Raw genomic sequence first — 27,601 nt, 5'->3', positions numbered from 1 at the left:
AGCTCACCGGTGCCGTGAAGGATAGGGATGTTGGAGCGGCGTTCTCGCTTCGCGTGGTGGTTGTGGCCGTGGAGGGCGGCTCGATGATGACACAAATGGAGCAGCAGGGTGTGGTGGCCGCGGATGGTTGGCGGCGCAGAGCCCAAAGTTACGTCTGATTCAACATGGTGGTCGTGGCCGTGGAAGCTGGCTCGAGGACGAGGCAGTGCCGGACCGCAGGGTGGCTCAGGGCGGTGCGATTGCTAAGGGCGAGGAGGGAGGGAGCACTATGGCCTATGGGCGCTGCATATGTGGCCAGCAGCCACCGCATCTACTGCCTCCGAAAATCTGGATGCGCACAACCCTGACGAGGGCCGCAATGGCACAACCCTGCTCCTACTCGACCATGTGCAGAGCACCTCTCTCGGGGCGGCGTTCTTGGCCTGGGATTGGGAGAAAAAAGCAGCAGAGTTCGCCCCGGCGGCGGCAGCCGCGTTCTCCACATCTGCGATGTGAGCAGGGGATGGAGGATGAGGGAGAAAGAAAGAATGGCGTGTACCTTGGATTTTCCACGCACGGCACAAATCGGATCCGCCGGAAGCGTCGGCTTTGCACACGCGGCGTCCGGCGTCCGGCAACCAGCGGCGAAGTCTTCTACGGCGTCGAGGCAGGAGTGGAGTCGCGTCCGTCTGGCGGCAGCGGAGGAGGAGGGTTCAGGGCGGCGCTTCCGTCTGGCGGTGGCGGAGGAGGAGGGTCCGTGGCGGCGCATCCGTGTGGTGACGGATGGTAGGCAGGACCACGGTAGGGTGAGGAGTGGATGACGGGCCTTGATTTCTGGTTGGATTTTGACCACTGTGGGCGACAAAATTTGTTCAGGCTGAGTTTCTGCGGTCGCGTGTGTTGAAGAAGCCAGGCGACGCTATCTGGCAGGACGATGGTGAAGCCGGACGCGCGTGTGTTGTACAGATTACATTATGAAGTATGCTTTCAATGATAGTTTCTATACAATAATTGTTATCCAATCATATTCATTCTCTCTTCATTCTCAACCAATTATATCACTTTATGTCTTGGATTTCGCGTAGACATGGTTTCTAAGTTAGACCTAGTTTTTATGATTTTTGCTTTCTCTCTTCAATAACTACCTTGCCACATCAACAAAATGCTTAGGTAGCACCATAATTAATGTCTATAGAAACTATGGTGGTTTCTGCATTGGGAGTACCCTTAGTTCACCGTGAAAACCAAAAAGTTTTCAAGATTCCCTGTCACATCGAATCTTGTGACGCATGCATGAAACATTAAATATAAACGAAAACAAAAACTAATTACACCGTTTAGCTGTAAATCACGAGACGAATCTTTTGATCCTCGTTAGTCCATGATTGGATAATATTTGTCACAAACAAACGAAAGTGCTACAGTACCGAAAATTTTTCACTTTTCGCAACTAAACAAGGCCCTGGTTTGGACTGTGGTGAGATGGGTCGGCCCGCGGGGAGCTCTTCAATTTGTCGTGTTGTGACGAACCACTATAGTTTTTTTTATAAGAAAAAACTATAAAGTGGAGCTTGCCTTGGGCTCCGCCATTGATGGAGCTAAAAAAATCATAATAGAAAGTATTGTTCGTTAATTTATTATAAGAACAAAATACTGAATGACTGACATACATATAGGACCTACAAGCTCCCCACTCCATGGTGATCAAGTATGGTGGCACACAAAAGATGACCTTGCTTGCTACTCTCCATAAAGAATATAAAGACGTTTTTAGCTTTTCTAGGTACATAACTTTTTGTTATAAACATAGATACATGCTATGCTAGATACATAGTAAAAGTAATGTATCTAGAAAATCCAAAATATCTTATAATTTATAACATAGTGAGTAAAACATATTATACCACTCAGACCTTCTCCATGATAGCAAGCCAATAAAAGGCTCTTCCTTAGGAAGGAACATGAAAAGCTATTGGTAAGAAATATTTAACTCCTCATGTTGAAAGTTACAACGGTAAGGTGTATGGCGATGTTTCCTTTTTGATTTATTTAGAGCATAGTTTTGTTCAAGATGTGCTTTAATTAATCAAATGCATTGTTTCCCCCCTAACACGATGTCATTTCGTACAATTAAAGGAGCCATTAGATGAAATATTTATGGGATCTAATGGTCCAAAACTTGAGAGTTATAAGAGAAAAATATAAATACCTAGGTAACATGATGCAATTTCCCTAACATGTATGTTGTAGGAGCTTGGGTGCTGTGGATGCTGCTACAGTCGTCAGACATGAACAAAGGCAATGCAGACAAAGGAACGCGCAGTGCAGAGGTAATTACCTCATTCATTCTGGGCGAATCACCATCCTATAGATCGACGTTCCCCCTGAATTAAAACGATTGATTGAAGCCTCGCGGTGCTAATCTTTTGGACGATTCAGTGCGGGGTTGAGCTGGAAAGCTCTCGGCAAGCTCTTCTTCTTCGACCAATGATCATGCATGATGGCATCTGAAATGGTTAAAGCCAGTTACTAGCTCTAAGTCAACTTCTTTAATAATGTTAACTTTTAGCACATAATAGCTTTTAACATGGACAGTTTTATATAACATTCTTAAATCAATTTAAAACATGTACAAGAGTTTAGCTCTTGATTAAAAATGAGTTTTTCTCTCTCCTATTAAAATATAAGAACATATTTATAGAGTGTTTGGTTGAGGTTGTTAAAGTTTAACAGTTATTGTAACATTTTTGTTTTATTTAATAACTACTGTCTAATCATAAACTAATTAGGCTTAAAAATGTTATTTTGTAAATTATTCTCTAACCATATTTTTAGTTCTATAAATAGTCAATATTTAATACTTTATACATATGTCTAAATATTTAATATAACTAACGATAAACTTTAGCGTTCTTAACCAAAATATGCCCGTAGAGCTATTTTAAAAGACAATTGTTTGAGCTACCCGAGAACAACGAAAAAAATGTGTATGGATTTTACTAGCAGTGGGTGTTGGGGGCTGTTGGCCTTTCGGGCCTTGTTTAGTTCTCAAAAAAAAACTTTAGATTCTACGTCACATTAATTTTTTAGACGCATATAAAAAGTATTAAATATAGACAAAAATAAAAACTAATTGTACAGTTTGGTCGAAATTGACGAGACGAATCTTTTGAGCCTAGTTAGTTTAGGATTAGATAATATTTGTCAAATACAAACGAAAGTGCTACTATTCCTATTTTGTAAAAAATTTTGGAACTAAGATTTTGTTTAGATTGGAGATGAAAATTTTTTTTGTGTCACATCGGACATGTCGAAAGAATGTCGGGAGGAGTTTTTAGAAATTAATAAAAAAATAAAATACATAGCTCGTCTGGAAATTACAAGACAAATCTATTAAGTATAATTAATATATCATTAGCACATGTGGGTTACTGTAGCACTTAAGGCTAATCATGGATTAATTAAACTTAAAAGATTCGTCTCGTGATTTTCAATTAAACTGTGTAATTAGTTTATTTTTATCGACATTTAATGTTACATGCACGTGTCCAAAGATTCGATGGGATGGATCGGAAACTAAACAGGGCCTAAGGCCTTGTTTAGTTCAAAAAAATTTCAGATTTCGGCACTGTAGTATTTTCGTTTTTATTTAACAAATATTATCTAATCATAGATTAATTAGGCTCAAAAGATTCATCTCGTGATTTACAGACAAACTGTGTAATTAGTTTTCATTTTTTTTATATCTAATGCTTTATGTATGTGCTCAAAGATTTGATGTGACGTGAAATCTTAAAAAGTTTTTGGGTTAACGGTGAACTAAACAACGCCTAAACAATGGCTAGCCCGTGTCCCCATGTCACTGTAGAGTGGGCCTTGGGACCGTGCCGAGTACCGATTCCAAGACTCACAGGGCCTTGTTTAGTTCCGAAAAGTGAAAAGTTTTCGGTACTGTAGCACTTTCGTTTGTTTGTGACAAATATTATCCAATCATAGACTAACTAGGATTAAAAAATTCGTCTCATGATTTACAGCTAAACTGTGTAATTAGTTTTTATTTTCGTCTATATTTAATGTTTCATATATGTGCCATAAGATTCGATGTGACGGAAAATCTTAAAAACTTTTTGGTTTTCAGGGTGAACTAAACAAAGCCTAGCAGTGGTTTTGGTCCTTTTGAGAGGCGCAGTGGTTTTCGTCCTTTTGGAGAGGCAGCCTTCCTGCTTGAACGTGTGGCCCGCAGTAGACTCGCTGTTGCAGTCAAGCCGACGACGACGCCCTTGTTTTCAGACAGTGCACCTCCTCTAGAGTTCTGCGGAATTTGTTGGGCGGCGGTTTGGCCGGGGCGCGATGGCTGGCATCTCGACGATCACGTCGGCATCCGCTTGCACCGCCGTCGGTATCATCATCAACTTCTTCTTGTCCTCCGTGTGCTGCTGCTACTACCTCGCCGCAGCTCCAGTGGCCGCCTTGTCCTTCAACTACGACAGCTTCGGCCCTGAAGACCTCAAGGACATCAGGGTGGAAGGCGACGCCTACATCAGCAGCGGGTGGATCGAGGTGACGGCGAACAGGCTGTCCGGCATCGGCCACAGCACGGGCCGCGCGTCGTACAACGCCCAGCCGATGCGCCTCTGGGACAAGGACACCGGCGAGGTGGCCAGCTTCACCACGCGCTTCGCCTTCGTCATCGACCCGCCGGGGGAGCACGGCATCGACAACAAGGGCACCGGCATGGCCTTCTTCCTCGCCGCCGCCTACCCGTCGAGCCTGCCGTCCGGCTCCTACGCCTACAACATCGGGCTCACCAACCAGAGCGCCGACGCCGTGGCCGCCGGCGACGCCCGGTTCGTGGCCGTGGAGTTCGACACCTTCAACGACACCGTCGCGCACGACCCCAACGACACCTACGACCACGTCGGCATCGACGTCAACTCTATCAGGTCCGTGGCCACCCAGACCCTGCCCAGCTTCACCCTCATCGGGAACATGTCCGCCGAGATCAGGTACCACAACGTGTCCAGCGTCCTGGAAATGACGCTGTGGCTGGGCGATGGAAGGGACACGCCGCCGTCTTACAACATCAGCCAGAAGGTTGACCTCAAGAGCGCGTTGCCGGAGGACGTCTCTGTTGGCTTCTCTGCCTCGACGTCCACATCCATCGAGCTGCACCAGCTGCATTCTTGGTACTTCAGCTCGTCCTTGGAACCCAAGGCCGCCGCGCCAATACTACTAGCTCCGCCGCCACCGGCAGCGCAGCAGCGGCCGCCGCCGCCGCCACCAGCACCCATGGATGTGTCCGGCTCTGGACGACGTGCTGGAGTGATAGCAGGAGCCAGCGTCGGCGCTGCACTGCTGCTTGTGCTTCTCGTTGCTGTTGCTTTGGCGGCTCTACTACTCCAACGACGACGACGACGGAGGGAGCAGGCACAAGAGTTGGAGGATATATTCGGCGGCTCGGATGACGACGAGCCGATCATGGAGATTGAATTGGGGACGGGGCCGAGGCGCTTCCCGTACCACGAGCTCGCTGCTGCGACCAAGGGTTTCGCGCCGGAGGAGAAGCTCGGGCAAGGTGGCTTCGGCTCCGTGTACCGAGGACACCTGGGTGATCAGAACGGCAGCGGCATCGCTGCCGTGGCCATCAAGAGATTCGCCAAAGGATCCTCCACGCAGGGGAGGAAGGAGTACAAGTCGGAGATCAAGGTGATAAGCAGGCTCCGCCACCGGAACCTCGTGCAGCTCGTCGGCTGGTGCCATGGCCGGGACGAGCTGCTGCTCGTCTACGAGCTGGTGCCCAACCGCAGCCTCGACGTCCATCTCCACGGCAACGGCACCTTCTTGACATGGCCGATGAGGTTCCTATCCGCAGTATTTAATAACTCAATCCTGTTTTATATATGAAATTGTTAAAGAGAGCAAAAGCATGACCACGTTGGCAACAACGTACAGGATCAAGATTGTTCTTGGGCTTGGCTCCGCGCTGCTCTACCTCCACGAGGAGTGGGAGCAGTGCGTCGTGCACCGCGACGTGAAGCCCAGCAACGTCATGCTCGACGAGACCTTCAACGCCAAGCTGGGCGACTTCGGGCTCGCCAGGTTCATCGACCACGCCGTCGGGATGCAGACCATGACGGCCGTCTCGGGCACGCCAGGCTACGTCGATCCGGAATGCTTCATCACCGGCGCCGCGAGCGCCGAGTCGGACGTCTTCAGCTTCGGCGTCGTCGTGCTGGAGGTCGCCTGCGGGAGGAGGCCGATGAGCTTGATGCTGGACGGCCAGAAGCAGAACGCCGTCTTCCGGCTCGTCGAGTGGGTATGGGACCTGTACGGCAGAGGAGCCGCTCTCGCGGCGGCCGACGAGCGGCTGAAAGGGGAGTACGACGCGGCGGAGGTGGAGCGCGTCGTGGCCGTCGGGCTCTGGTGCGCGCACCCTGACCCACGCGCACGGCCGTCCATCAGAGTAGCCATGGCCGCTCTCCAGTCCAATCACGGCCCGCTGCCGGCGCTGCCTGCCAAGATGCCCGTGGCGACATACGCGGTGCCACTTGCGTCGCCGGAGAGCGGGGGGCTTTTCTCGTACAACGCTTCCTCGTCAGGGTTGACGTCTTCCAGTTTAACTCAGTCGTCGTCAACGACGGTGACCTCTCAGACATCCTGCTCCTCCGACACGCCCGCTGCAACCGGTTTCAAGGACTCGTCCTCGCTGCTCAAACATCAGTGATGATACCTTACCAGTTGCTCCGCTCAATTGACCCTACAGTGACAGAGCTGGAACCGGCCGGAGCCCTTTCCAAATGCGCTGTTTGTTTCTACTCTCTACTCCATTTGTATGCTTTGTCCTAGACCAACCTTTGATCACCAATTCTAAGAAGGCCTTGTTTAGTTCCAAAAAATTTTGCAAAATAGGTCCTGTAGCACTTTCGTTTGTTTGTGACAAATATTATCCAATTATGTACTAACTAGGCTCAAAAGATTCATCTCATCAATTCCGACCAAACTATGCAATTGGTTTTTATTTTCGTCTATATTTAATACTCCATGCATGTGTCTAAAGATTCGATGTGACGGGGAATCTGAAAAATTTTGCAAAATTTTTTGGGAACTAAACAAGGCCGAAATCGATGTTGTTTCACATGTACATTATATATAATGAAAGTATTTGTCCTAGTGAACCTTAAAATATAAATCTCATATTGTCAACAAGTATAGATTTGATGGTTAAAGTTAGAAAAAATTTCGACGCTGGTTTTTCTTTTGAGTCGGCGGTCAAAATGATTGTCACCATTGGTTTTGGTATAAGGGCCTGTTTAGATTGTAGATAAAATTTTTTTTGATGTCACATCAGATATGTCGGAAGGATGTTGGGAAGGGTTTTTAGAAAAAAATAAAAAAATAAATTACTCCCTCCGTCCACGAAAGAATCAATTCCTAGGATCCGTGTCAGTAAAGTTTGACTAACTTTATAGAAAAGAATAACAACATCTATAATATAAAATGCACATTATATGAAAATATATTCTATGATGAATCTAATAATACTAATTTGATACTATAAATCTTAGCATTTTTTTTAGAAATTTGGTCAAAGTTAAAAAAATCTGACTTAGGACAACTCTAGAAATTGACTCTTTCGTGGACGGAGGGAGTACATAGTTTATCTGGAAACTGCACGACAAATCTATTAAGCATAATTAATCTATCATTAGCACATGTAGGTTAATGTAGCACTTAAGGCTAATCATGGACTAACTAGGCGTAAAAGATTCATCTCGCGATTTTCAGCCAAACTGTATAATTAGTTTATTTTTTTATCTATATTTAATATTTCATACATGTGTCTAAAGATTCGATGGGATGGATAAAAATTTTTTTTGGTAGGAAAGGGCGTGTTTGGTTCACTTCCCAGCGGATCCTGGGTAGCACTAGCCAGCATGGCTAGGATTGGCCAGGATGAACACATGCAACAGGCACTTGTTTGGTTACCTGCATCAGCTCAGCGTGGCCAGCATTAGCCGCTGTTTGGTTACCTGCGTCCGCATGGAAATCAAATCCTGGACATACAAGGTGGTGTTTGGTTGCTTGCATACAAGGTGGTGTTGTCACCAGTTTGCACCTTTGGTAAGGTTACCACTACCCACACACAGAAGCTGTTACAACAGCTTCCAAATTAGAAAGCCTGTTAGCAAAACTACAACTAGCAGTATTACAATTTTAAAAACTGCAAGCCACAAGGCGAGGCTCCCATCGTTTCCATCATTGTAGACATGAGGTGGATTGACAGGTTGTAGAAGAGGAGGATTGTCAAGGGAATGTCCATAGAAGGCTTGCACAGCTTGGTTTTGGTTTCTGCTGTTGTACTTCTTATAGCAGTTACCCTTGAAGCCATTCACCTGCTCATGTGCTTCTTTCTAGGTAGAATACACACCCGGTTTCTTGCCAACGTGAACCACATACCAAGCCATAGCTGTTCAAGAAAAGAGTAGCAAGAAAAATAGACAGAATCTGCTGAGTTATAAATATTATCATAAAAGTAACATCAGTGTCAAATAATAGGGGCCTCAGATATTATTTTTTCTGCACAAATTTTGTTTAAGACAATCATCCCTGGTGGCCACTTTCATGATCCCAAATAACTGTTTCATGTGTACCATGGGGCCATGAGACACTCCATCCTCAGCCATCAGGTGGTAAGTCCAAACCTGTTGCATTGGGGATGGATGTATCTCATGTCCTGATGATACCCATGAATGAAAGGTAGCCATACAATACAACACCAACTAAACATGTAAAGCCACCTCAGATTGTCATGTGCACAGATAAGGTAGTAATCATTGGTAGCTCTAATAGAAAATGCAAATAATTGTGGCACTCATGGCATCTGGAGGACCATAAACTTCTTGCCATCACCTTGAGTCATGGATCCAATTGTTGCTAAGTAAAGTTTATGGTTCCTTCAGATGTGATGAATGACACAAGAAAAACAGTATAGCCACCTCATACTTTTTTTGTCATCATAGGCCACAACAAAACCTCAGAGTATGTAATGAAACTCATACATGACATGGAAGTATGTGAAGTGAGCTGGCCACACAACAAAGTCAGAAACAACCTTGTGTAGGCCAACTCACTATCACATTCTTTGATGACAGGCATGACATAATATAACTTAGTCATACTCATCATTGGCAAACAAACAAAAAATAGACAGAAAAGTTACATCACTGGCAAGATTAGGCATGTGCTCAGACCAAATAAGAAAACATCACTGGCAAGATTAGGCATGTGCTCAGACCTAATAAGAAAACATCACAGGCAAAGATTAGGCATGTGCTCAGATCAGGGCATAATAAAAACATGCATGCATCCTGCTCAGATTAATGCATGAGCATAATAATAGTTTAAAATCTGCATGCATAGGCACATGCTCAGATCATGTTCAGAACCATCTTGGTTCTCATCAAGTACATCCAACAACTTGGTTGATCTAGGATGGAAGGGCAGGGTTACACTAGAATATGTAAGACACTAACTATAAGTTAGTGTTAGTAGGAAGAATGCAGGATCAGATCAACTGCACAAAAGAGTAGGTCAGCCCACTACACAACCACCAACTGCAGTAAGCTATGCACAAAAGAAACCACCACTGCACACCATCAAGCAGTCACCTAAAGAGGGGCATGCACTGCACAAAAGGATCAACCACCAGCTTCCAAGCACCTCAAACATAGTAGTGCTTGGCCAAGAAAGTCCTCAGCCACAAGACATGGTGGGAGTCAACCATCTTGACAAAAGCTGTGCCCAGGGCCTTGTTGTCCAACAGGTGACCATAAGCACACATCAGGGCTTCGTCAGTGAAGCCTGGCACATACATCACAGCTGCATACAACTCTGGATGAGAATCCTCCACCTTAGTAGACCTAATAGCATCTGCCATTCCAGTGAACAACACCACATCCTCATCAGCAAGCACAGATCTCTTCCTCTTGTTCCCAACAACCACCTCAGTTTTTGTAGCATCAACGGTGTCAGTTTTCCCACTAAGAAGCTCTGTTGGGTCAGGCTTGACGGAGCTCTCAGCAAAGTCAGATGGAGTACCCAGTGGTTCATTTGATCCCATGGCATACTTACCAGTTGCCTCACCATTTCCAAAGATGATCATCATCTGCTTGTAGTGTTGGATGGGTTTGTTCAGGAGCTCAGCATCTTTGGGATGTGCCTACACAAACAATGAGAAGTGGCAGTTAGCATTGAAATAAGTTTGAAGTCAGAAGTGGACACTCTGTGCTCAGATTGCTTACTTGGGTACGGCCATTGTAGTGCTCCTCCTCTAGCACAATCATGCATGCATCCTCATCCCACAAAGCACCACTTAGCTCTCTCAGTTTGGTCACTCTCACCCACCTCTGCCTCCACTTTCTCAGGTGGTTGTACACCTGGGTACCAGTGACCTCTTGCCCACTGAACTCATGCAGCGCTTTGGCTACCTGATTAAGGTGAACTTCCTTGAAACCCTTATCAGTCCTAACTCCAGTGGTTATGAGCTGGCACATGTGGCGCGGCACAAACCCAGACGTAGGGTCAGTCCACCTCAGATTTGCCCTCTGCTGAGCTAGAACCTGTGATGCAGTTGTGAAACCAGCACCAACATCCCCATGACCAACATCCCCAGCCCCAATCTCCCCAGGAACAACATCCCCAGCAACATCCTCAACTCCAGGAAACACAAGGTGGTCAGCAGGCATGCCCCCCTCAGCCATGGCCTATTTGCAGAGCCAGATGGCACTTAGAAACAGAAATAACAGAAATCATCATAGCACATGCCTACTTGCCTCAGTTTATCAGTAGTACTAACAGAAATCATCATAGCACATGCCTACTTGCCTCAGTTCATAAGAAGTAATAACAAAAAATGAAGTAATCATCATTGCATATGTACAAAGCCTCAGATGGAGTGCAGTATCTCGAGAAATAAAGAGTCATCACAACATTTGTCCATAGTCTCAGATCAAGTGCATTATCTCAAGAAATAAATAGTCATCACAACATATGTCCATAGTCTGAGCAAAACTTACAATACAGGTCTAGATGCGAGAGGAACCCTTATTAGCCCACATGTGGGTTGCCCATTCATCCCTTTTAAGAGCCCAAGCAGCATTGTCATCCATATGGACATGGGGTAAAGGGGGGTTATTATTTGGCACCCAGGAGAACTCAGCAGGAACTACTTCATCAACCCCATGAGCAAGGATCCAATTATGTAATATACAACATGCAAGTACTAACTTCACTTGTGTCTTATAGGGATGGAAGGGTTTGTTGTCAATCATGCGAAAACGATTCTTTAAAGCACCAAAGGCACGTTCAACGGTCACTCTCAAGCTAGAGTGTCTCAAATTAAATAATTCCTTATAGTTTGTTGGGTTGTTCCTAGGACCAAATTCTTTGAGATGATACCTAGTCCCTCGATAAGGAGGAAGAAACCCTGGCCGACATGCATACCCAGCATCAACTAAGTAGAACTTGCCTAAAAGAAGAATGGGCAGACATTAGGTTCATGTGTATGTAACTATATGTTTTAAAAATGTTAATAAGGGCCTTAGTTACCTGGTGCAACCCTTAACCCATCATGTCTCTCTAGTGCATCAGCTAGAATGGTTGCATCATGTGCTGATCCCTCCCAGCCAGCCAGAACATAGGTGAATTTCAAGTCAAAGTCGACTGCAGCAAGGACATTTTGTGTTGGGTGGTTCTTCCTACCCCTAAATGCAGCTTGGATCTTGGCTGGCACTTTAGCATAGATATGTGTACCATCTATTGCCCCAACACAGTCCTACATGGCATGCAAAAGCGCATAGTGAATTGACATGAACCCATGCAGCAACAACCTAAATTCTAAATGACAGATTATTTACCTTCAAATATGGATACCACCTTGGGCTGTTGCTAACCTTAAGGGGTGTCTCATTGGATGGAGGTCTAATCATATCTTGCCTAAGTTCACCAATTGCATACAACACCTCTTTGAAATGGCGATGGACAGTCTCTATAGACCGTCTCCAGTTTTGCCTAATCACTCTAAAACGTTGGTTATGCCCCACAATATGTAGAAACATAGCAACTTGCTCTTCTACACAACAATTAATGCTGTCTGCTAGCAATTTTCTCTCCCTAAGCAAGTTACACAACCTAAAGAAGGGTGCCCTTCTCATGCGAAGCATGTTCACACACTCAACATCATTGTAGTTGTAAATTAAGTCTAGATTCTTTTGCCTTTCCTCATCCCACTTACTCAAAGGACCATAACTGATCTGAGGCCTTGAGGACTGAATCATTCTAATCCTAGCAAAAAGTAGGGCATACATAGCAGCAACAAGAGCTGCAGCACAAGCAAAAAGCATGTGCCTCTTCTCTTGCAAATCCATCTAGAAGATAAAACATGGAATAAATGCTTAGACTAGGACATAAGCTCAGACTAACTAAAAATCATCATAGACTTGGACAAATGCTCAGACATAATGAACAATCATCATAGACTTCAACATATGCTCAGACATAACAATGTAATCATCGACTTGAGCAATAGCTTAGCAAAAAAGGGATCTTCATATAGCTCTTAATATTAAAAGTACTACATGCATCCAAATCAAAGAAGGCAAAACTCTGTATCACACAGTGCAGATTAGAGGGAGGGGGGGTAGGGGGAGGAGATGAACAAATTACCCACGTCAACGCACAAGACCCAGCAAAGCACAGCAGCAGTTCAGGGGACGTCGGATCTGCACGCACAGATCCACAACAAACATTTACACAAGTTAGGGTTTACAAATCGGTAACAAAAAGAGGAGAAAATGAGGGAGAACTCACCGGCTACGAAAATCGTCAGATCCACTTGCCCTGCAACAAATCCAGTGAGAAAGAAATCAATAGCATGAAACAAATCAAACCAAGAACAAAGGGGGAGAGGGAGAAGACCACGAACCCTAGGAACCAGCGGCGCAGACGCGGAGCGACGAGAAGATAGGGAGGAAGCGGGAAAGGAGATATATATAGGCGGTGAATGGCGGGAAAGAGGGAGGTAACCCTAGAAACTTCGCGCCATCTCCCCGCGCACGGAATCGCCGAGCGCGCGAGCACGCGAGAGCACGGAGCGAGCCAGGCTGAAGAAAAACGGCCGATTCGAGCGTAGCTTCGGAGCCTGGCTCTGGGGGTCCTTTTGCACGGGATAAGCCAGGCTAGAGAGAAGAAAAGGGAACCAAACACCGAAACGCTGCATCCAAAAGAGTCTGGTTCGCCCATATGCAGGCAACCAAACACGCCCAAACTAAACAGGGCCTAAGACTCGCCGATGAAAACCAGCAGTGTCACCTTGAACCCTGTGTATCTCTGTCTCTTGCGCGACCTAGCTACCCATCATTGTGTTGTGTCTTTTTTTGTTTAATGACCGGCAACCAGCACGTGGAGGCATGGAGCAACCAGCACGTGGAGGCATGGAGCAACCAGCACGTGGAGGCATGGAGCAACCAGCAAGTGGGAGGCATGGAACACGCGTGCCCACGTGACGTACTAGAATTGAGACTATTTAGGCCTTGTTTAGTTCGCAAAAATTTTGGTTTTTGCCTACTGTAGCACTTTTATTTTTATTTGATAAACATTGTCCAATCACGGAGTAACCCTAAACCCTAGGGCACAGTGGCAGACTTAGAATTCTCTCCTTGTCGGTCACCGGTGCATAGCACGACAACCCTAGGGCACAGTGGCGGACTTAGAATTTTCAGTGTATGCCGTATAAAAAAATTACGCAATTCGATAAAAATCATTTCCAATTTGATAAAACAATGTACACTAAATAACATGGTAAGCCTTCAATTGTAAGATTAGCTAAAAACTATACCAAATTATGATATAAAGAAAAGAAATATAAACAATTTGAAATAATAGCTATGAAAGAGACTTACAACAAGATGGGATGAAAAAATAGCAAAAGAAATAATGAAATATATTATTTATAGTTATAATACCTAGAGGGGATAAAAAAATAAAAATAAAGACACATAAGGTGTTATGGGATACAACAGGAGGGGATAAAAAGAATAGAAAAACTAATCCATAGTTAATTTTAAAAGCTACAAAAGAAAATAAAAAAAATTAAAATGTCATTGTACATAGCTATTGATAAGTGATAATGAAACAAGAGTAAAGTCCATCAGCGGTCCCTAAACTTATTCGGATGTGTCATCCCGGTCCTTAAACTCGCAAAATGTCCGTTTCGGTAACTAAACTTGTTCGGTTGTGTCATCCTGGTCCCTAAACTTAAAAATCTCCCATATAGGTCATCAAACTTGTTCAGTTGTGTCAACCCGGTCCCTAAACTTGTTTTTAAGTCTTATCTAGGTCAAAACAGGACGAATCTAAAAACTCTATATTGAAAAATAATTCATAACTTTTTCATATGAACTCAAATGAAGATAAACTTTATATCAAAATTGTAGGCAGCAACATGATCTACAACTTTGCAGTTGAAAAGTTTTTAAATTAAAATTGTTTAGGTTCCCAAAATATTTTTTATAAGTTTATAGATTTTAAAATTTAAAATTTAAAATTAAATTTTATAACACTAAACGACTTCAAATAAAAAACTTTTCAACTACAAAGTTGTAGATTGTGCTGAGGACTATAACTTTGGTATAAAATTTGTCTTCATTTGAGTTCATATGAAAAAGTTATGAATTATTTTTTGATATAGAGTTATTAGATCGTTTTGTTTTGACCCAGATGAGATTTAAAACCAAGCTTAGGGACCGAGATGACACAAGTGAACAACATTGAGGATCTAAACGGATAATTTCTAAGTTTAGGGACCGGGATGACACAATTGAACAAGTTTAGGGACCGAGATGACACAGATGAAAAAGTTTGAGGACCTAAACAATCGATTTGTGAGTTTAGGGACCGGGATGACACGACAGCACAAGTTTAGGGACCGGTGGTGGACTTTACTCATGAAACAATGCCGAAGTTATATTACTTTTATTCATTATTTCGTTTTCATGATGTGTCTCGTGAGAAACAATAACTTGGGATAAATAAAACTAGCAAGTAAAGGACAAAACATATTATATTAGTTATTAATATCGAGAGGGGATAAAAGACTACAAATTTTAAACTATTCGCAGATGAGGTTTTATGGGACACAATAAGATGGGTAAATATTAAAACTAAAAGAAAAAATATATTATATACAGTTAACTTTTAAAGGGGCAAAAAACAGAGAATAAAGAAATGCAAAACGGAAAAATGAAAACAAAATTGCAGTTGCAAGGGTTTGAACTAGCGACCTCTTGGTTAAAGAGCAAAAGTCTTACCATTGGGTTAGCAAGCCATGTAGATAATTAAAGTTGCAAATTCTTATATGTAGATTAATACATTGTTAATTAAGTAAAAGGCTTACCCACAGGGTATGCCGTGGCCCACCTGACATACCCCATGGGTCCGCCCCTGCTAGGGCAAGTAGGCACCTAGCGGCGCATAGGCACCGACATGTGATCCTTGCCTTGTCGTCGCTTGATGCATGATGCTCCAGCAATGGCTGCCCCCATGCGCGACCCGTTGGCGTATGACGCACGGGCTGCCACCACGTGTGTGGAGGTGAGCCCATCCTCATCCTCTTTGTTCCTTTCCCCTTTTTATTTGCATCTCTCTCTCTCTCTCACACACACATGAATCTAGTAGCGGTGTCAAGGGGGTCAAGTAGATGGCGATGGGTTGGAGAGAGGAGTCAACACCACTACTACAAAATAACCTAACCACGACCTTTTTGAAACCCCCTCGAAGGCGGGCACAATTTGGAACTGCCTTAGTTAATAACCTAAAATCCATTATCCGAGGCGTGATGTAATATAACCGCCTTGGTTAATGCCTATTAACCAAGGCGGACATTATAACGCAACCGCCTTAGTAAATCATTAACTGAGGCGGTTATATTACATTGCCCGCCTCCTAAAATCTAGCCCAACCCACTACAAATTCTCAGCCCAATATCAGAGACGAGGCCCGATATGAGCGAGTAGTACATAAACATAAGTTAGGGTTTCCTAGCTAACCGATCCCTTCACTCCCTCCCTCCCCAGCCACCTCACTCCCCAACCGAGAGCGGTTGCTCTCCTAGCCATCCTTTGGTGGCGTCGTGGGGGGTGTGGCCCTCCCCACTCCGGCGGCAGCGCATGGGAACACGACCCCCTCCTCTAGCGGTGACGTGGCGCGGGTGGTGCGGCCTCTCCTCCGATGGCGTCCTGAGACCCTACTTCGGCTCCTCACCAGCCCCATAGCCCTGGCCACCCCGACACTCTCCAGCAGCGGCGTTGCACGAGAACCGACGTGAGGCTATGAGGATGGCGGCGTCGGAGCCCGTGCGTCAGCAGCAGGGTGGCGACAATGGTGGACTGGGCTTGGTGGGCCCGTCGATGATTTAAATGGGCTCGTCGATGGGCTTTTTTTAATTATTTTTTTTCTGATTTATTTATCGAGACGGGTAAGCAATCGCCTCCGTTAATGCTTGATTAACCGTGACCTTTTGTTGGAGACATTTATCTTGCCCGTATCGGAAAATCCTTTTTGCCCGCTTCAGATAAGGATGGAGATGACCTTACGAGTGGCCCGTGGTTTTTCTCTAGTATAACTAAATGAACTAAATAAAAAAATAAGGGAAGAAGTTGTTTATTTAGTTCATTAAATTAGACTAGAGAAAAACCACACGTACTGGAGCAGCGTCCCCATAGCTTCAGAAAAAGAATTTTGTAGTAGTGCACAATGCAGATTCAAATAGCGATGGCATGAGCAACACAGATTCTCGACAAATAGCAAGAAGCACCGACACACGACTCTCTAGCATCACTCTCTGGATGTTTGATCGAATGAGAAAATAGGATCAAGATCAATGTGGTTGCAAAAGATATTCGATTTCTCACCGGTCTATAGCGGAAACAACCATCAACGATTGCAGACCTAACTTATGAGCTGTCTTGCATGGACTATCAGAAATCGAACAAAAAGAATGGAGCTGCGTGTGAGAAAGACAAGCGGAATTTAGTTATTTCACTTTGTTTTCTTTTTATCATGTCACATATGGGCAGCTAGTGATGCCTTCGCATCACAGCACTTGAAGTGAGATTCTATTTTGTTTTTGTTACCATGGGACCTGATTTTCTTTTGGCTCCCACACTCTAGGGGCTTGTTTAGTTCCTAAAATATTTTGCAAATTTTTTCACATTTCTCGTCACATCGAATCTTGTGACACATGCATGAAGCACTAAATATAGATAAAAGAAATAACTAATTACACAGTTTACTTGTAATTTGCGAGACGAATCTTTAAGCCTAGTTAGTCTATGATTAAATAGTATTTGTTAAATACAAACGAAAGTAACACTATTTATATTTTGTAATTTTTTTTAAAGTAAACAAGGCCTAGAATCAGACACTTGGCCGTTACGGTTGCAACTGACCGGCCATTCCATAGGGGCCGAGTCAGCAGGTCCAAGCGCCCAAGGGTAACCCTGTACTTTCCCGCGACGGTACGATACAAAGTTTCAAATTTCAAAATTTGAAACGGCTGGCCAACAGAACCCGCCGGCGGCCGCTCCCCTCCATTCCCCTGACGTCGTCCCATAGGCTCCCCAGCCTCACACATACTACAAATCTCACCCGCATCAATGCTCCAGGGGGCTCAAATATTTGTGCCCATCAGTTGGTCCCACATGTCCGTGTCACAACATCCACGACCGGGTAAATGTCGCCGAGACCCCGAGCGCGCCGGCTCCGCGGGACCCGCCCGCCACAGCTCATTCCCACCGTTGCCGGCCGCCGATCACGCAAGCCTCAGAGCCGTTCGAATCCAAACGGTCGTTAACCCCTCGTTGCCTCCGCCCCGCCCACCACCCAGAGACTGATCCGTGGGCCACACCATCACACCGTCAGTCCCGAACCAGACGGCGGCTAGGTCTACCGCGCCGCGCCACACCATCACGGGCCGGCCGCGGCCGCCTCTCCACTCTGCCTATAAAAGCCGCCGCGGGGCTGGGCGGCATTTATCGTTCACCTCGGCGTCTTCACAAACGCCGGCGCTTCCACTCTCGATCGATCGATCCTCGACCATTCCCCATTCCGTCCTCCCCCGATCGATCCTCGACCATTCCCCTTCCCGTCCTCCCCCGATCGACGAGCGGTTGTCTGAGAGAAGAGGAGGAAGATGAGGGAGTGCATCTCCGTCCACATCGGGCAGGCCGGCATCCAAGTCGGCAACGCGTGCTGGGAACTTTACTGCCTCGAGCACGGCATCCAGGTTCGATCGCGTCATGTTGTCCTCCTCGCTATGCATTCCCATCATCGTCTTCGATTGATTTCTGATATGTTGTCGAGGAGCTCTACGATTTGCAGTTGCAGGGCGTTAGTACTCGAATCGGGGTGAAGTGGTTAGGTTATTTTTTCGTCAGATCTGTTGGTAGTACTGGTAGCTCTAGGGTTTGAAATTTCCTGCGCGATTTAAACTGCGATCATCATGTGTTTGGGTGTATTGTGGATTTTGTTTGCGATTAATACTTTGCGGCGGAAATAACATGCTGTTCCGATCGAATTTTATATCTCGTATTCTCCCGTTTGTTGGTGGTCACGCCTATTCTCAGTCGGATTGCGATGTCGTAATTAGTCATCGGCCGTTCCGTGGTCGGTTTGGATCTGTTTTGTGCGTGGATGAACTGCACTATCTCTGTATCTGTTATTGTCGACTAGGAGTTGATTGAATTCTCATTATCATTTCGTGAATCAAGCTTTGATTCTGTAAGTTTTACTCATGTTGTTTTCATTTCTTCGATCTGATTCCAAATTGGTCTAGGGGAATGATGCTTTAGTTTGTGCTGTTTAATTGTAATAAAATAAAATTTCTCTCTGAACTGCGCGATTTCTGTATCTGTTATTGTCGATTTCTGATTCTGTAAATTTTAGTCATATTGTTTTCATTTCTGCGATCTGATTGCAAATTGGTCTAAGGGAGTGATGCTTTAGTTTGTTATGTGCAACTGTAATTTAACTGTAATGAAATTTCTTTTTCCTATGAACTGCGAAATCTCTGTTTGTCGTCTAGGAGTTGATTGAATTGTACTTTTATTTCGTGAATCAAGCTCTGATTCTGTAAAATTGCCTACGTTCTTTCCATTTCTTAGATCTGATCCCAAATGAGAATATAGGAATGCCGCTTTAGGTTGTGCTGTGCAACTATGGCGGAATTGAAATTTCCATTTCCTATTAATTTGAGTTGCCACTTTGTTCCTCTGAACTGAATCTAATACTAATTAAATCGATGGTATGCTGGACCCTTGCAACGCAACTTTGATCCTTCACGATATGATCTGAATTGCATTTAATACCTTTCTGATCTTCGCAGCCTGATGGCCAAGTGCCTGGAGACAAGACTGCGGGACACCACGATGATGCCTTCAGCACCTTCTTCAGCCAGACTGGTGCAGGGAAGCATGTGCCCCGTGCAATCTTCGTTGATCTTGAGCCCACTGTGATCGACGAGGTGCGCACTGGCACTTACCGTCAGCTCTTCCACCCTGAGCAGCTCATCAGCGGCAAGGAGGATGCTGCTAACAACTTTGCCCGTGGCCACTACACAAGTAATTGACCATCTAAAAACTTTGCCTGTTCCACAGAATTAGCTCATCTCAACTCATTTATGGTTGATTGATTACTGATGCATCATGCTCTTTTTCCTGCAGTTGGAAAGGAAATTGTTGATCTGTGCCTTGACCGCATCCGCAAGCTCGCTGACAACTGCACTGGCCTTCAGGGCTTCCTAGTCTTCAATGCTGTTGGTGGTGGCACCGGCTCTGGACTTGGTTCACTCCTCCTTGAGCGCCTGTCTGTGGAGTACGGCAAGAAATCCAAGCTGGGCTTCACTGTGTACCCATCTCCCCAGGTGTCAACCTCTGTTGTGGAGCCCTACAACAGCGTGCTCTCCACCCACTCCCTCCTGGAGCACACTGATGTCTCCATCCTGCTCGACAACGAGGCCATCTACGACATCTGTAGGCGCTCCCTGGACATTGAGAGGCCCAACTACTCCAACCTGAATCGCCTTGTGTCTCAGGTAGAACAATTGCTTTATACTGGGGGATGTGCTGGTTTTGTTCATACATATGTGCTCTGATTTTGTTCATACATCCTTGAAACCGATGCTAAAATGTATGCCTTAAACTGTTTTGGTGTGCAGGTGATCTCATCACTTACTGCTTCCCTGAGGTTCGATGGTGCCCTCAATGTGGATGTGAATGAGTTCCAGACCAACCTGGTTCCTTACCCGAGGATCCACTTCATGCTCTCCTCATACGCGCCGGTGATCTCTTCGGCGAAGGCCTTCCACGAGCAGCTGTCGGTGGCGGAGATCACAAGCAGCGCGTTCGAGCCGGCTTCCATGATGGTCAAGTGTGACCCACGGCACGGGAAGTACATGGCGTGCTGCCTGATGTACCGTGGCGACGTGGTGCCCAAGGACGTGAATGCTGCGGTGGCCATCATCAAGACGAAGCGCACCATCCAGTTCGTGGACTGGTGCCCGACGGGGTTCAAGTGCGGCATCAACTACCAGGCGCCGACGGTGGTGCCGGGGGCTGACCTCGCCAAGGTGCAGCGCGCCGTGTGCATGATCTCCAACTCCACCAGCGTCGTCGAGGTGTTCTCCCGCATCAACAGCAAGTTCGACCTCATGTATGCCAAGCGCGCGTTCGTCCACTGGTACGTCGGCGAGGGTATGGAGGAGGGGGAGTTCTCCGAGGCACGCGAGGACCTGGCTGCCCTGGAGAAGGACTACGAGGAGGTTGCTGCAGAGGGCGGTGGTGATGACGGTGAGGAAGACGAGGAGTACTGATCTGCTTGCATGAATCTCTTTGGCTGTCGAGCGAGGTTGCGGTGTCGAAAAACTTTTTCCGTTTGCGTCCTGGGTAGTGTTGTTTTTTGCTTTCATGTCACTTGCTGAACTGCTGTAGTAGTTGCATGTCATAATTGAAGTATGTCGCTTAAGCACTGTTGGTTCCGAAGATATGTGTGTACTTTTGGGGTGTGCTTGTTCGTGGTCGTGGACGGGATGGGACGATCTCCTCTTTCATGAGTTGAACTCAACAAATGGAAACGAGCGGACCTGCGACGCCCGTCGCCGCGCTGCCCTACTACTACAAGCGCACCACCAAAATCCCGCAACTCTGTCATGGGCTCATCGGAGCGAAGCGCGCGGCGACTGTACGTGCGCGGGCGCTTCGTCGAGCGGAGGAGACACCCGTGCGAGCGGAGGCTGTGGGGTTGGAGAAGCATGTGATTAAAGAGAGAGGTGGTCACCAGGACAGATGGGGCCAAAAGCTGATTTATCTTAGTTTTTCCAAAAAAAAAATGTTACCTAAAATATGGTTTATTTTAAGACCTGTTCGATACAAGAGCTAATTGCTAATAGCTAGCTAAGAATTTGCTTAAATTCTAGCGCATCTTGAAAGGAGGGCTTATAGACGGATTAATTTTTTAGATAAGTCTTCAACTAGGTGTTAGCCAAGCGTAACTAATTTAGATTAATTTTTAGCTCTAATTAGGAACTAGCCATGTGTATCAAACAAGCTTTAGTCATAATCAATGTGATTAATTAATATAAGCATAAGTGAGAGATTTACGTGAGGAGGTAACCTTAATAATTTTATGAGGTAATCACATCTAGCTATACCGTCTTCATCCTTTTATCCAAACAAAGACGGATCAATCATTCCATTCATCCCCAACCAAGCAGAAAAAAAAAGAATAATGCCATCTACCTTTGTCTCTAAAAGAATGCAACTATAGGTTGCGTGCTAGTTAGAGTGCCTCATGGCTGACCAAATTTCTAGTAAATAGTATTTATATTTATGACTCTAAGTCGATTTATTATAAGAATACATTTTGTAAAAAAAAGCAACATAGTATTGTTTGATATTATAAGTATATATATTTTTTTATCTATAATTGGTCAAACTTGATATAGTAAAACACGACACTATTTTAGATTGCATTCTTTTATGGATAGAGGGAGTACCAAATAAGAACTAAACCATCCCATTCCATGAAACTAGAGACATGATCACATCTCACGTTGTCTCCGAACCAAACACAACAATACGATGTTGCTTTTCCTTGTGAAAGGAGAATTGATGCTCGACGTATAGAACGTACTAGATTGCCGCTTGCCGGTCTGTCTTGTTAAATACCTTTTCCCTTCCGAAAACTAGCTCTATGCTTAGCGCGTAGATATCTCCCAAAATTGAATTTAAACTTAGGACTTGTTTGGTTGTAGGCAATCTAAGATTTAGCCATGCCTAAACAGGGGCACAGACAAGTGTTGTTTGATTCATAATCATGCCAAATTTTGTCCAGTATCAGCTAAAATATTTATCGCAACCATGTGTAGAGTTTGTCATTTTTTTTGTCTTCATTAGAATATAGACATGTATGGTCTTGTTTTGTAGATTAAAATCTTAATGAGAATACAATGGTGAAATCAAATTGAAAAAGAATAAGATATTTAGTTTAAATAGATATTTCTATTTAAAGTCTCATATACAATGCATATGCAACCAACTATCAACCTCAGCTTGACAAAAAGAAGAGCAATAAAGCAAAACTATTCGGCCGCACTGTTAAAAAAAGAGGGAAAAAAAATCTGAACTGAAAAAAAAAAAACAAAGTTGCAAAAACAAAGAAATTTGCTTGAGCAATAAAAAAACCCTTCTGCTGAACTGAAAAAAAGTTGCAAAGCCTGAGCAATAAAGAAAAAACCTTCTGCTAAACTAAAAAACAAAGTTGCAAAATTACTAAGTAATAAATAAACACCCTTCTGCCCATCTGAAAAAAGACAAATTTGCAAAACAAAAGCCTTTGCTGAACTAAGAAAAAACAAAGTTGCAAAAAAAAAAATGCAAAACAAAAAACTGAATTGAAAAAACAAAAAAACAGCTGGAATACAAAAAAACTAAATTGAAATTGCTTTCGTTGAGAGTCGAACTCAAGACCTCCCGCTTACTAAACGGGTGCTCTAACCAACTGAGCTACGAAAGCTTTTGTTTAAAAATTTTAAACTATATATATGTTAGACATACCTTCACTACAGTCTTTAAAAAAATACACAATGCATATACCGGTCAAAATTTGAAGGACTGAAGGACAGATAGGAAGACACGCTAGTACACAATGGATATTATAAGAGACACCACCTCTCAGATATAAAACCATACAAAAGTTCCTCACCGCTTCATGATCTGCAAGGTCATAGATACGAAGACACGTACATAGACTACCCTCCAGGACCCAACGGTATCCTGCAACATCCCAAGTTCAAAATTTTGGTACCACCTCCGTTTGTTTTTAAATAAACGACATTTACAGCAAGATAATTAGTTCAAACGTTGTTTGTTTAAAAACAGAGTGAGAAACACGCATGTGAACATTCACCAAATCACTGAGCCCTGAGCACAGTATCCTGTTTCATTGTATACAAAATAAGGTCTGACTGAAAACAGCTCAGTGCTACAGAAGGAATTTTCCCATTAAAGAACATTCGGTGCCACCTTTAGCAAGGCAATGAACAAAACAGACGGATGGTGCCGAGGTACATAAACATGGTACCTGGTATCTAAGTTATGATATATCGTTTGCTTATTCATCAGCTAGTTGACCAAAATATGGAAAATGGAAGAACCCAGTTTATCAACCACAATGGAAGACAGATTCAGCGATAAAGGCTCTCAGATCTCAAGTTCTCAGCAATCTCAGTCTCCCAGCGATCACCATTCTCAAGCAGTTTCTCCTTGTCATACAGTAGTTCCTGCATCGTTGCATGTCAAGGCTTAGCAACAAGACATCAAAAACTTGAGTTAAAACCTAAAGTGGAATCAAGCAGTTTACCTCGTGTGTCTCAGTAGCAAACTCAAAGTTAGGCCCCTCAACAATAGCATCGACTGGGCAAGCCTCTTGGCAGAACCCACAGTAAATGCATTTGGTCATGTCAATATCATATCTGTGATGAGATAAAAGCAACACAAGTTCAGATTAAAGTTTAATTGCAGAACACAGTGAATAAATCATAGTTCTATATTGGACAAAAAAGAGAGAAAGCTTTCATTTTGATTACCTTGTGGTTCGGCGACTGCCGTCTTCACGTTCTTCAGCCTCAATTGTAATTGCCTGTGCTGGGCATATCTGGACATCGTTCGTACCATGTGAGCAATGGTTTTTTTTTCTCAAATAGCCAGAGTTATGTATCAATAACTGCCACCTTAGTAACTACGAGAACCATAAAAAATCCAACAATCATAAACCAAACCTACCCCACTACACTAGTATAACAAAGGCCATTTCACTATACTAAATTAGTCAGAAACACCATATGTTGAAACAAACATATACCAAAGTGTTTGGTAAATCTAGTATGAGTTAGTGGAGACAAGGAGCCTTTCAAATTTTATTTTTATATCATGAATTGTTGGTATTCGTAACTGAATGAATAATACTGGTATTTCACAATTGAATGTAAAACACTCCCTCCAAAATTTTCACGGCCACCTTATATGAGCTTGCTCCATATACAACTGGAAGATGATAAGGAGCACCTAAAACATTGGGCAGCAATATGACAAAAATGATTTTGCTTTCAAGTGACTTGCGTTTCAAATATATTTTCATGACAATATACATTAAAATATTAAAATCACAGTAACTCTTATGAACTCAAAAGGACCCACAATCAGGGTTTGCGTTCCAGTTTAGCTAAAAATCTCAGACCCTGGCAGCACAGATACCAGTAGGTAACTGGTATTTTTGGGATTTGATTTGACAACTACTAAGGTAAGACAGGAAAACAACTGGTTCCTAGCTGTATTTGATGTTCATCATGTAAAGTAAGAAAACTTTAAACATAAGTACAACTTACAGCTTCGCATAGTTTACAAGCAATGCAACGCTCTTCCCCAGATTCGTAACGTCTGAGAGCATGCTCACCACGGAAGCGGGGACTCAGAGGACCCTTCTCAAATGGATAGTTAATCTGAGATGTGGTGAGATAAACACAGTCAATGGAACCATGCAACTACAATACAGATAACGTCATATGTCAAATTCACCACTTACTGTAACATTTCTGTCAAAGAAGTACTTGAGAGTTAGCATCAAGCCACGGACCATTTCAGTCAAAAACAATGTATTGATGCTCCTTTCAAAGACTGAAACAAGAAAGTCATAATGAGAGAGGGGGTAACAACAATATCCTGGCAGCAATAAACAAAATTGCCAATGATCATACTCTTGTCCAGTGCATAGAAAAACGTCATCAGAAACTCACCAGCATTCCAATCTTTTGCGACATCTTTTGCAAGCTGTTCTTTCTCCTCATCCTCTGGCCATTAAATAAGATTAAACACTCAGAGAACGGTAACACTGAGCAAACCCGAATTGTGTATGTAAACACATAGGAGGACATGGAGTGTGAAGAAATACAGCTCATGTAGTAATCTGCCTAATCACTCATCAACTTCAAATGAGAAGTTCAACAGACCATCCTAAAAGTAAACCAAGACAGCAAGGCACAACTTCAAATTTGAGAATTTCATGTTGCTGAAACTTGAAAGTCAAATTTAACTGGTAGCCCAAAACTCCTGAAATGTTTCATATACTGCTCTTTTCACACTGCCAGAGGTACCATAACTCATCAACAGACAACTAATTCCAAACCAGACACTCATATAGAACTGCACCGAATTATCCTCATCAATTTCTGATTTCAAGTTCAGCAGTCTGTCCTATTTGAGCATGTCATGTTGATCGAAACTTGAAAGACATACAATCAATCAATAACCTGAGACCAAACAGTTTCATACATCCCTTAATTCAGTGCTCTTGCACACTACTCTTAACATACAGGTAACCAGCGCAACACGAATCGCATTGTTTTTTGTGGTACAGATACTGGCAAACAGCCCAGCAGAAGGGGGGGGGGGGGGGGGGGGAGAGCAGTGACCTTTGAACCGCTTGGGAATCCCCGCGTTCATGTAGGTGCGGAGGTGCCCCTGCATCGCCGACGCGGCCGGCAAGAGCTGCGCCTGCAACAAACAGCAGCACCAGAGTCACACACGCATCCGCAACGGCAGCACCCAGGAATGACGAGGCTCTCGATCTGAGAATCCGCGAGCGGATAGAGGGGATCTGGACTCTGGAAGCGCCGGGCACGGGCGGAAAGGGCTAGGGATTCGTACCGTCTGCCTCGCGCGGAGCGCCTGCGCTGCCTGCCGGGCTAGCAGCGCCGCCATGGTGGTGCGACCTCGACGGCGACGAAGCGGCGGAGGCGATGGGCTCGTCGGACCGAAACGAGGGAGGTGGAGGCGTGGAGCGGCCGGTGCTGGGCTGCGGGTTAGTGGCTGCGGAGATGGCCGGATGGACGAGGAAAGGAGGAGACGCGCTGCGGGTTGCGAGTGGCCTGGGCTGGGCTGTGCTGTGGGCTGAGCTGTGTCGGAGAGAGCGGCAGGGGCCCAACGGAACGGATCAAGGCGGTCCGTTGCTGAGGTCGGTTCGGAGTGTGGACCCCGTACCCGTAGACCGTAGCCGTAGCTGATTTCTCTTTTTGGTAGGACTGACACTGGGGCCGTGTTTAGTTACTCAACCAAAACATTTCGTTACACTGTAACTTTTTCGTTTGTTTGTGGTAATTATTACCATGGACTAACTAGGCTCAAAAGATTCGTCTTGTCAATTTCGACCAAACTGTGTAATTAGTCTTTATTTTTATCTATATTTAATACTTCATGCATACGTCTAAAGATTCGATGTGACGGAGAATCTTGAAAATTTTTAGATTTTTGGGAGGAAGTAAACAAGGCCTACAGCAAGAATTCCGATTCCACGTGGGGATTTCACTGGTCATTCTAAGTTTCAGCTAGAAACTATATGATTTATATTCCATCGATTAATGTATTTTTAACTAACTAAATTGTTGATGTACATTACAGGGCTTGTTTAGCTGCAATCCCTACTTGCAACACATAAGGTCCCTTTGGTTGGATTTTTAGGAGTTGCTTTTGCTTTTATTTTTTTAAAAAAAGAAAAGCCAGCTAGAAAGAGTGCGATCGATAGGAGCTTCGAGGCAAAAGTAGGTTTTCCTCTGGTACAGAACACGCAACAGCTCTCTCCTGCTTTCTCTAGCTACGAAAACAATAACTTCAATATATATATATATATATATATATATATATATATATACCCACCACGAGTTACGAAGGTATCCATTCGTTTTTCTCTCTTTTCTTTATATCATTTGTGTGAACTGTGTTAAGAAGCATTGCAAGACGTAAAGAGAATGTTGGTGCTAGGGTTCCTCTGGCCACCGCGCTCCCCACCGGCTAGGCGATCCGTTGTAGGGCCGGTCCACCGTGGCCATGGCGCTCCACAGTCAGGCGCTCGGCCGCTCCAGGCCACTGGCCATAGTTTGGCACGCCCAGGCTGGTAGCCCTATAATCTGCCCCAGGTGGAAGAGGCCCTGCGCCTCTCTCCCTCGCCGTCGCGCTCTGCA

At 44.5% G+C, this 27,601-nt stretch overlaps 5 protein-coding genes and 1 non-coding gene across 6 annotated transcripts; 2 read left to right on the top strand and 4 right to left on the bottom strand.

Annotated features, from left to right (window-relative positions):
* On the top strand, positions 4,167 to 6,926 carry LOC8083954 (L-type lectin-domain containing receptor kinase IX.1). Its single transcript, XM_021448049.1, has 2 exons — positions 4,167 to 5,837; positions 5,932 to 6,926. The coding sequence occupies exons 1-2, from the start codon at positions 4,330 to 4,332 to the stop codon at positions 6,701 to 6,703; spliced, it is 2,280 nt and encodes a 759-aa protein (XP_021303724.1). The 5' UTR covers positions 4,167 to 4,329; the 3' UTR covers positions 6,704 to 6,926.
* Positions 9,701 to 10,739, bottom strand: LOC8083953. The gene is made up of 2 exons (XM_002463769.1): positions 10,281 to 10,739; positions 9,701 to 10,198 (listed from the first exon to the last, which is right to left on the bottom strand). Exons 1-2 carry the CDS (start codon positions 10,737 to 10,739, stop codon positions 9,701 to 9,703), a joined length of 957 nt encoding a protein of 318 aa, XP_002463814.1.
* On the bottom strand, positions 11,064 to 15,467 carry LOC110434895 (protein ALP1-like). The gene is made up of 5 exons (XM_021459801.1): positions 15,431 to 15,467; positions 12,847 to 12,876; positions 12,703 to 12,758; positions 11,587 to 11,812; positions 11,064 to 11,506 (listed from the first exon to the last, which is right to left on the bottom strand). Exons 1-5 carry the CDS (start codon positions 15,465 to 15,467, stop codon positions 11,064 to 11,066), a joined length of 792 nt encoding a protein of 263 aa, XP_021315476.1.
* On the top strand, positions 18,061 to 21,071 carry LOC8083952 (tubulin alpha-3 chain). Its single transcript, XM_002466331.2, has 4 exons — positions 18,061 to 18,319; positions 19,418 to 19,652; positions 19,755 to 20,125; positions 20,249 to 21,071. The coding sequence occupies exons 1-4, from the start codon at positions 18,227 to 18,229 to the stop codon at positions 20,900 to 20,902; spliced, it is 1,353 nt and encodes a 450-aa protein (XP_002466376.1). The 5' UTR covers positions 18,061 to 18,226; the 3' UTR covers positions 20,903 to 21,071.
* TRNAT-AGU lies at positions 23,030 to 23,103 on the bottom strand. The gene has a single exon. It is a non-coding gene; the product is annotated as a tRNA-Thr (tRNA).
* Positions 23,471 to 26,509, bottom strand: LOC110432016 (NADH-ubiquinone oxidoreductase subunit 8-like). The gene is made up of 8 exons (XM_021451941.1): positions 26,292 to 26,509; positions 26,057 to 26,138; positions 25,382 to 25,435; positions 25,171 to 25,262; positions 24,974 to 25,087; positions 24,176 to 24,243; positions 23,950 to 24,061; positions 23,471 to 23,869 (listed from the first exon to the last, which is right to left on the bottom strand). The coding sequence occupies exons 1-8, from the start codon at positions 26,343 to 26,345 to the stop codon at positions 23,774 to 23,776; spliced, it is 672 nt and encodes a 223-aa protein (XP_021307616.1). The 5' UTR covers positions 26,346 to 26,509; the 3' UTR covers positions 23,471 to 23,773.

This window comes from Sorghum bicolor, chromosome 1 (assembly GCF_000003195.3).
Source record: "Sorghum bicolor cultivar BTx623 chromosome 1, Sorghum_bicolor_NCBIv3, whole genome shotgun sequence".
NCBI classification, from domain to species: domain Eukaryota; kingdom Viridiplantae; phylum Streptophyta; class Magnoliopsida; order Poales; family Poaceae; genus Sorghum; species Sorghum bicolor.
Note: the sequence above shows the minus strand (reverse complement) of the source record. Positions and strands in the feature narration are given on the sequence as shown.

Bases quoted from the DNA above. Each gene is read 5' to 3' on its own strand.
- LOC8083954 (XM_021448049.1), top strand. From the start codon at position 4,330: ATGGCTGGCATCTCGACGATCACGTCGGCATCCGCTTGCACCGCCGTC. The intron at 5,838-5,931 runs GTTCCTATCCGC...AACAACGTACAG, and splicing joins TTCTTGACATGGCCGATGAG to GATCAAGATTGTTCTTGGGC.
- LOC8083953 (XM_002463769.1), bottom strand. From the start codon at position 10,739: ATGGCTGAGGGGGGCATGCCTGCTGACCACCTTGTGTTTCCTGGAGTT. The intron at 10,199-10,280 runs GTAAGCAATCTG...TTGTTTGTGTAG, and splicing joins ACTACAATGGCCGTACCCAA to GCACATCCCAAAGATGCTGA.
- LOC110434895 (XM_021459801.1), bottom strand. From the start codon at position 15,467: ATGGGGTATGTCAGGTGGGCCACGGCATACCCTGTGG. The intron at 12,877-15,430 runs GTAAGCCTTTTA...GATTTGTTGCAG, and splicing joins GGCCACGGCATACCCTGTGG to GGCAAGTGGATCTGACGATT. The intron at 11,813-12,702 runs GTAATTTGTTCA...CATGCCATGTAG, and splicing joins GGTCTTGTGCGTTGACGTGG to GACTGTGTTGGGGCAATAGA.
- LOC8083952 (XM_002466331.2), top strand. From the start codon at position 18,227: ATGAGGGAGTGCATCTCCGTCCACATCGGGCAGGCCGGCATCCAAGTC. The intron at 18,320-19,417 runs GTTCGATCGCGT...TGATCTTCGCAG, and splicing joins GCCTCGAGCACGGCATCCAG to CCTGATGGCCAAGTGCCTGG. The intron at 20,126-20,248 runs GTAGAACAATTG...TTTGGTGTGCAG, and splicing joins TGAATCGCCTTGTGTCTCAG to GTGATCTCATCACTTACTGC.
- LOC110432016 (XM_021451941.1), bottom strand. From the start codon at position 26,345: ATGGCGGCGCTGCTAGCCCGGCAGGCAGCGCAGGCGCTCCGCGCGAGG. The intron at 25,263-25,381 runs GTGAGTTTCTGA...TTCTTGTTTCAG, and splicing joins CGCAAAAGATTGGAATGCTG to TCTTTGAAAGGAGCATCAAT. The intron at 23,870-23,949 runs GTAAACTGCTTG...GCAACGATGCAG, and splicing joins TTGCTACTGAGACACACGAG to GAACTACTGTATGACAAGGA.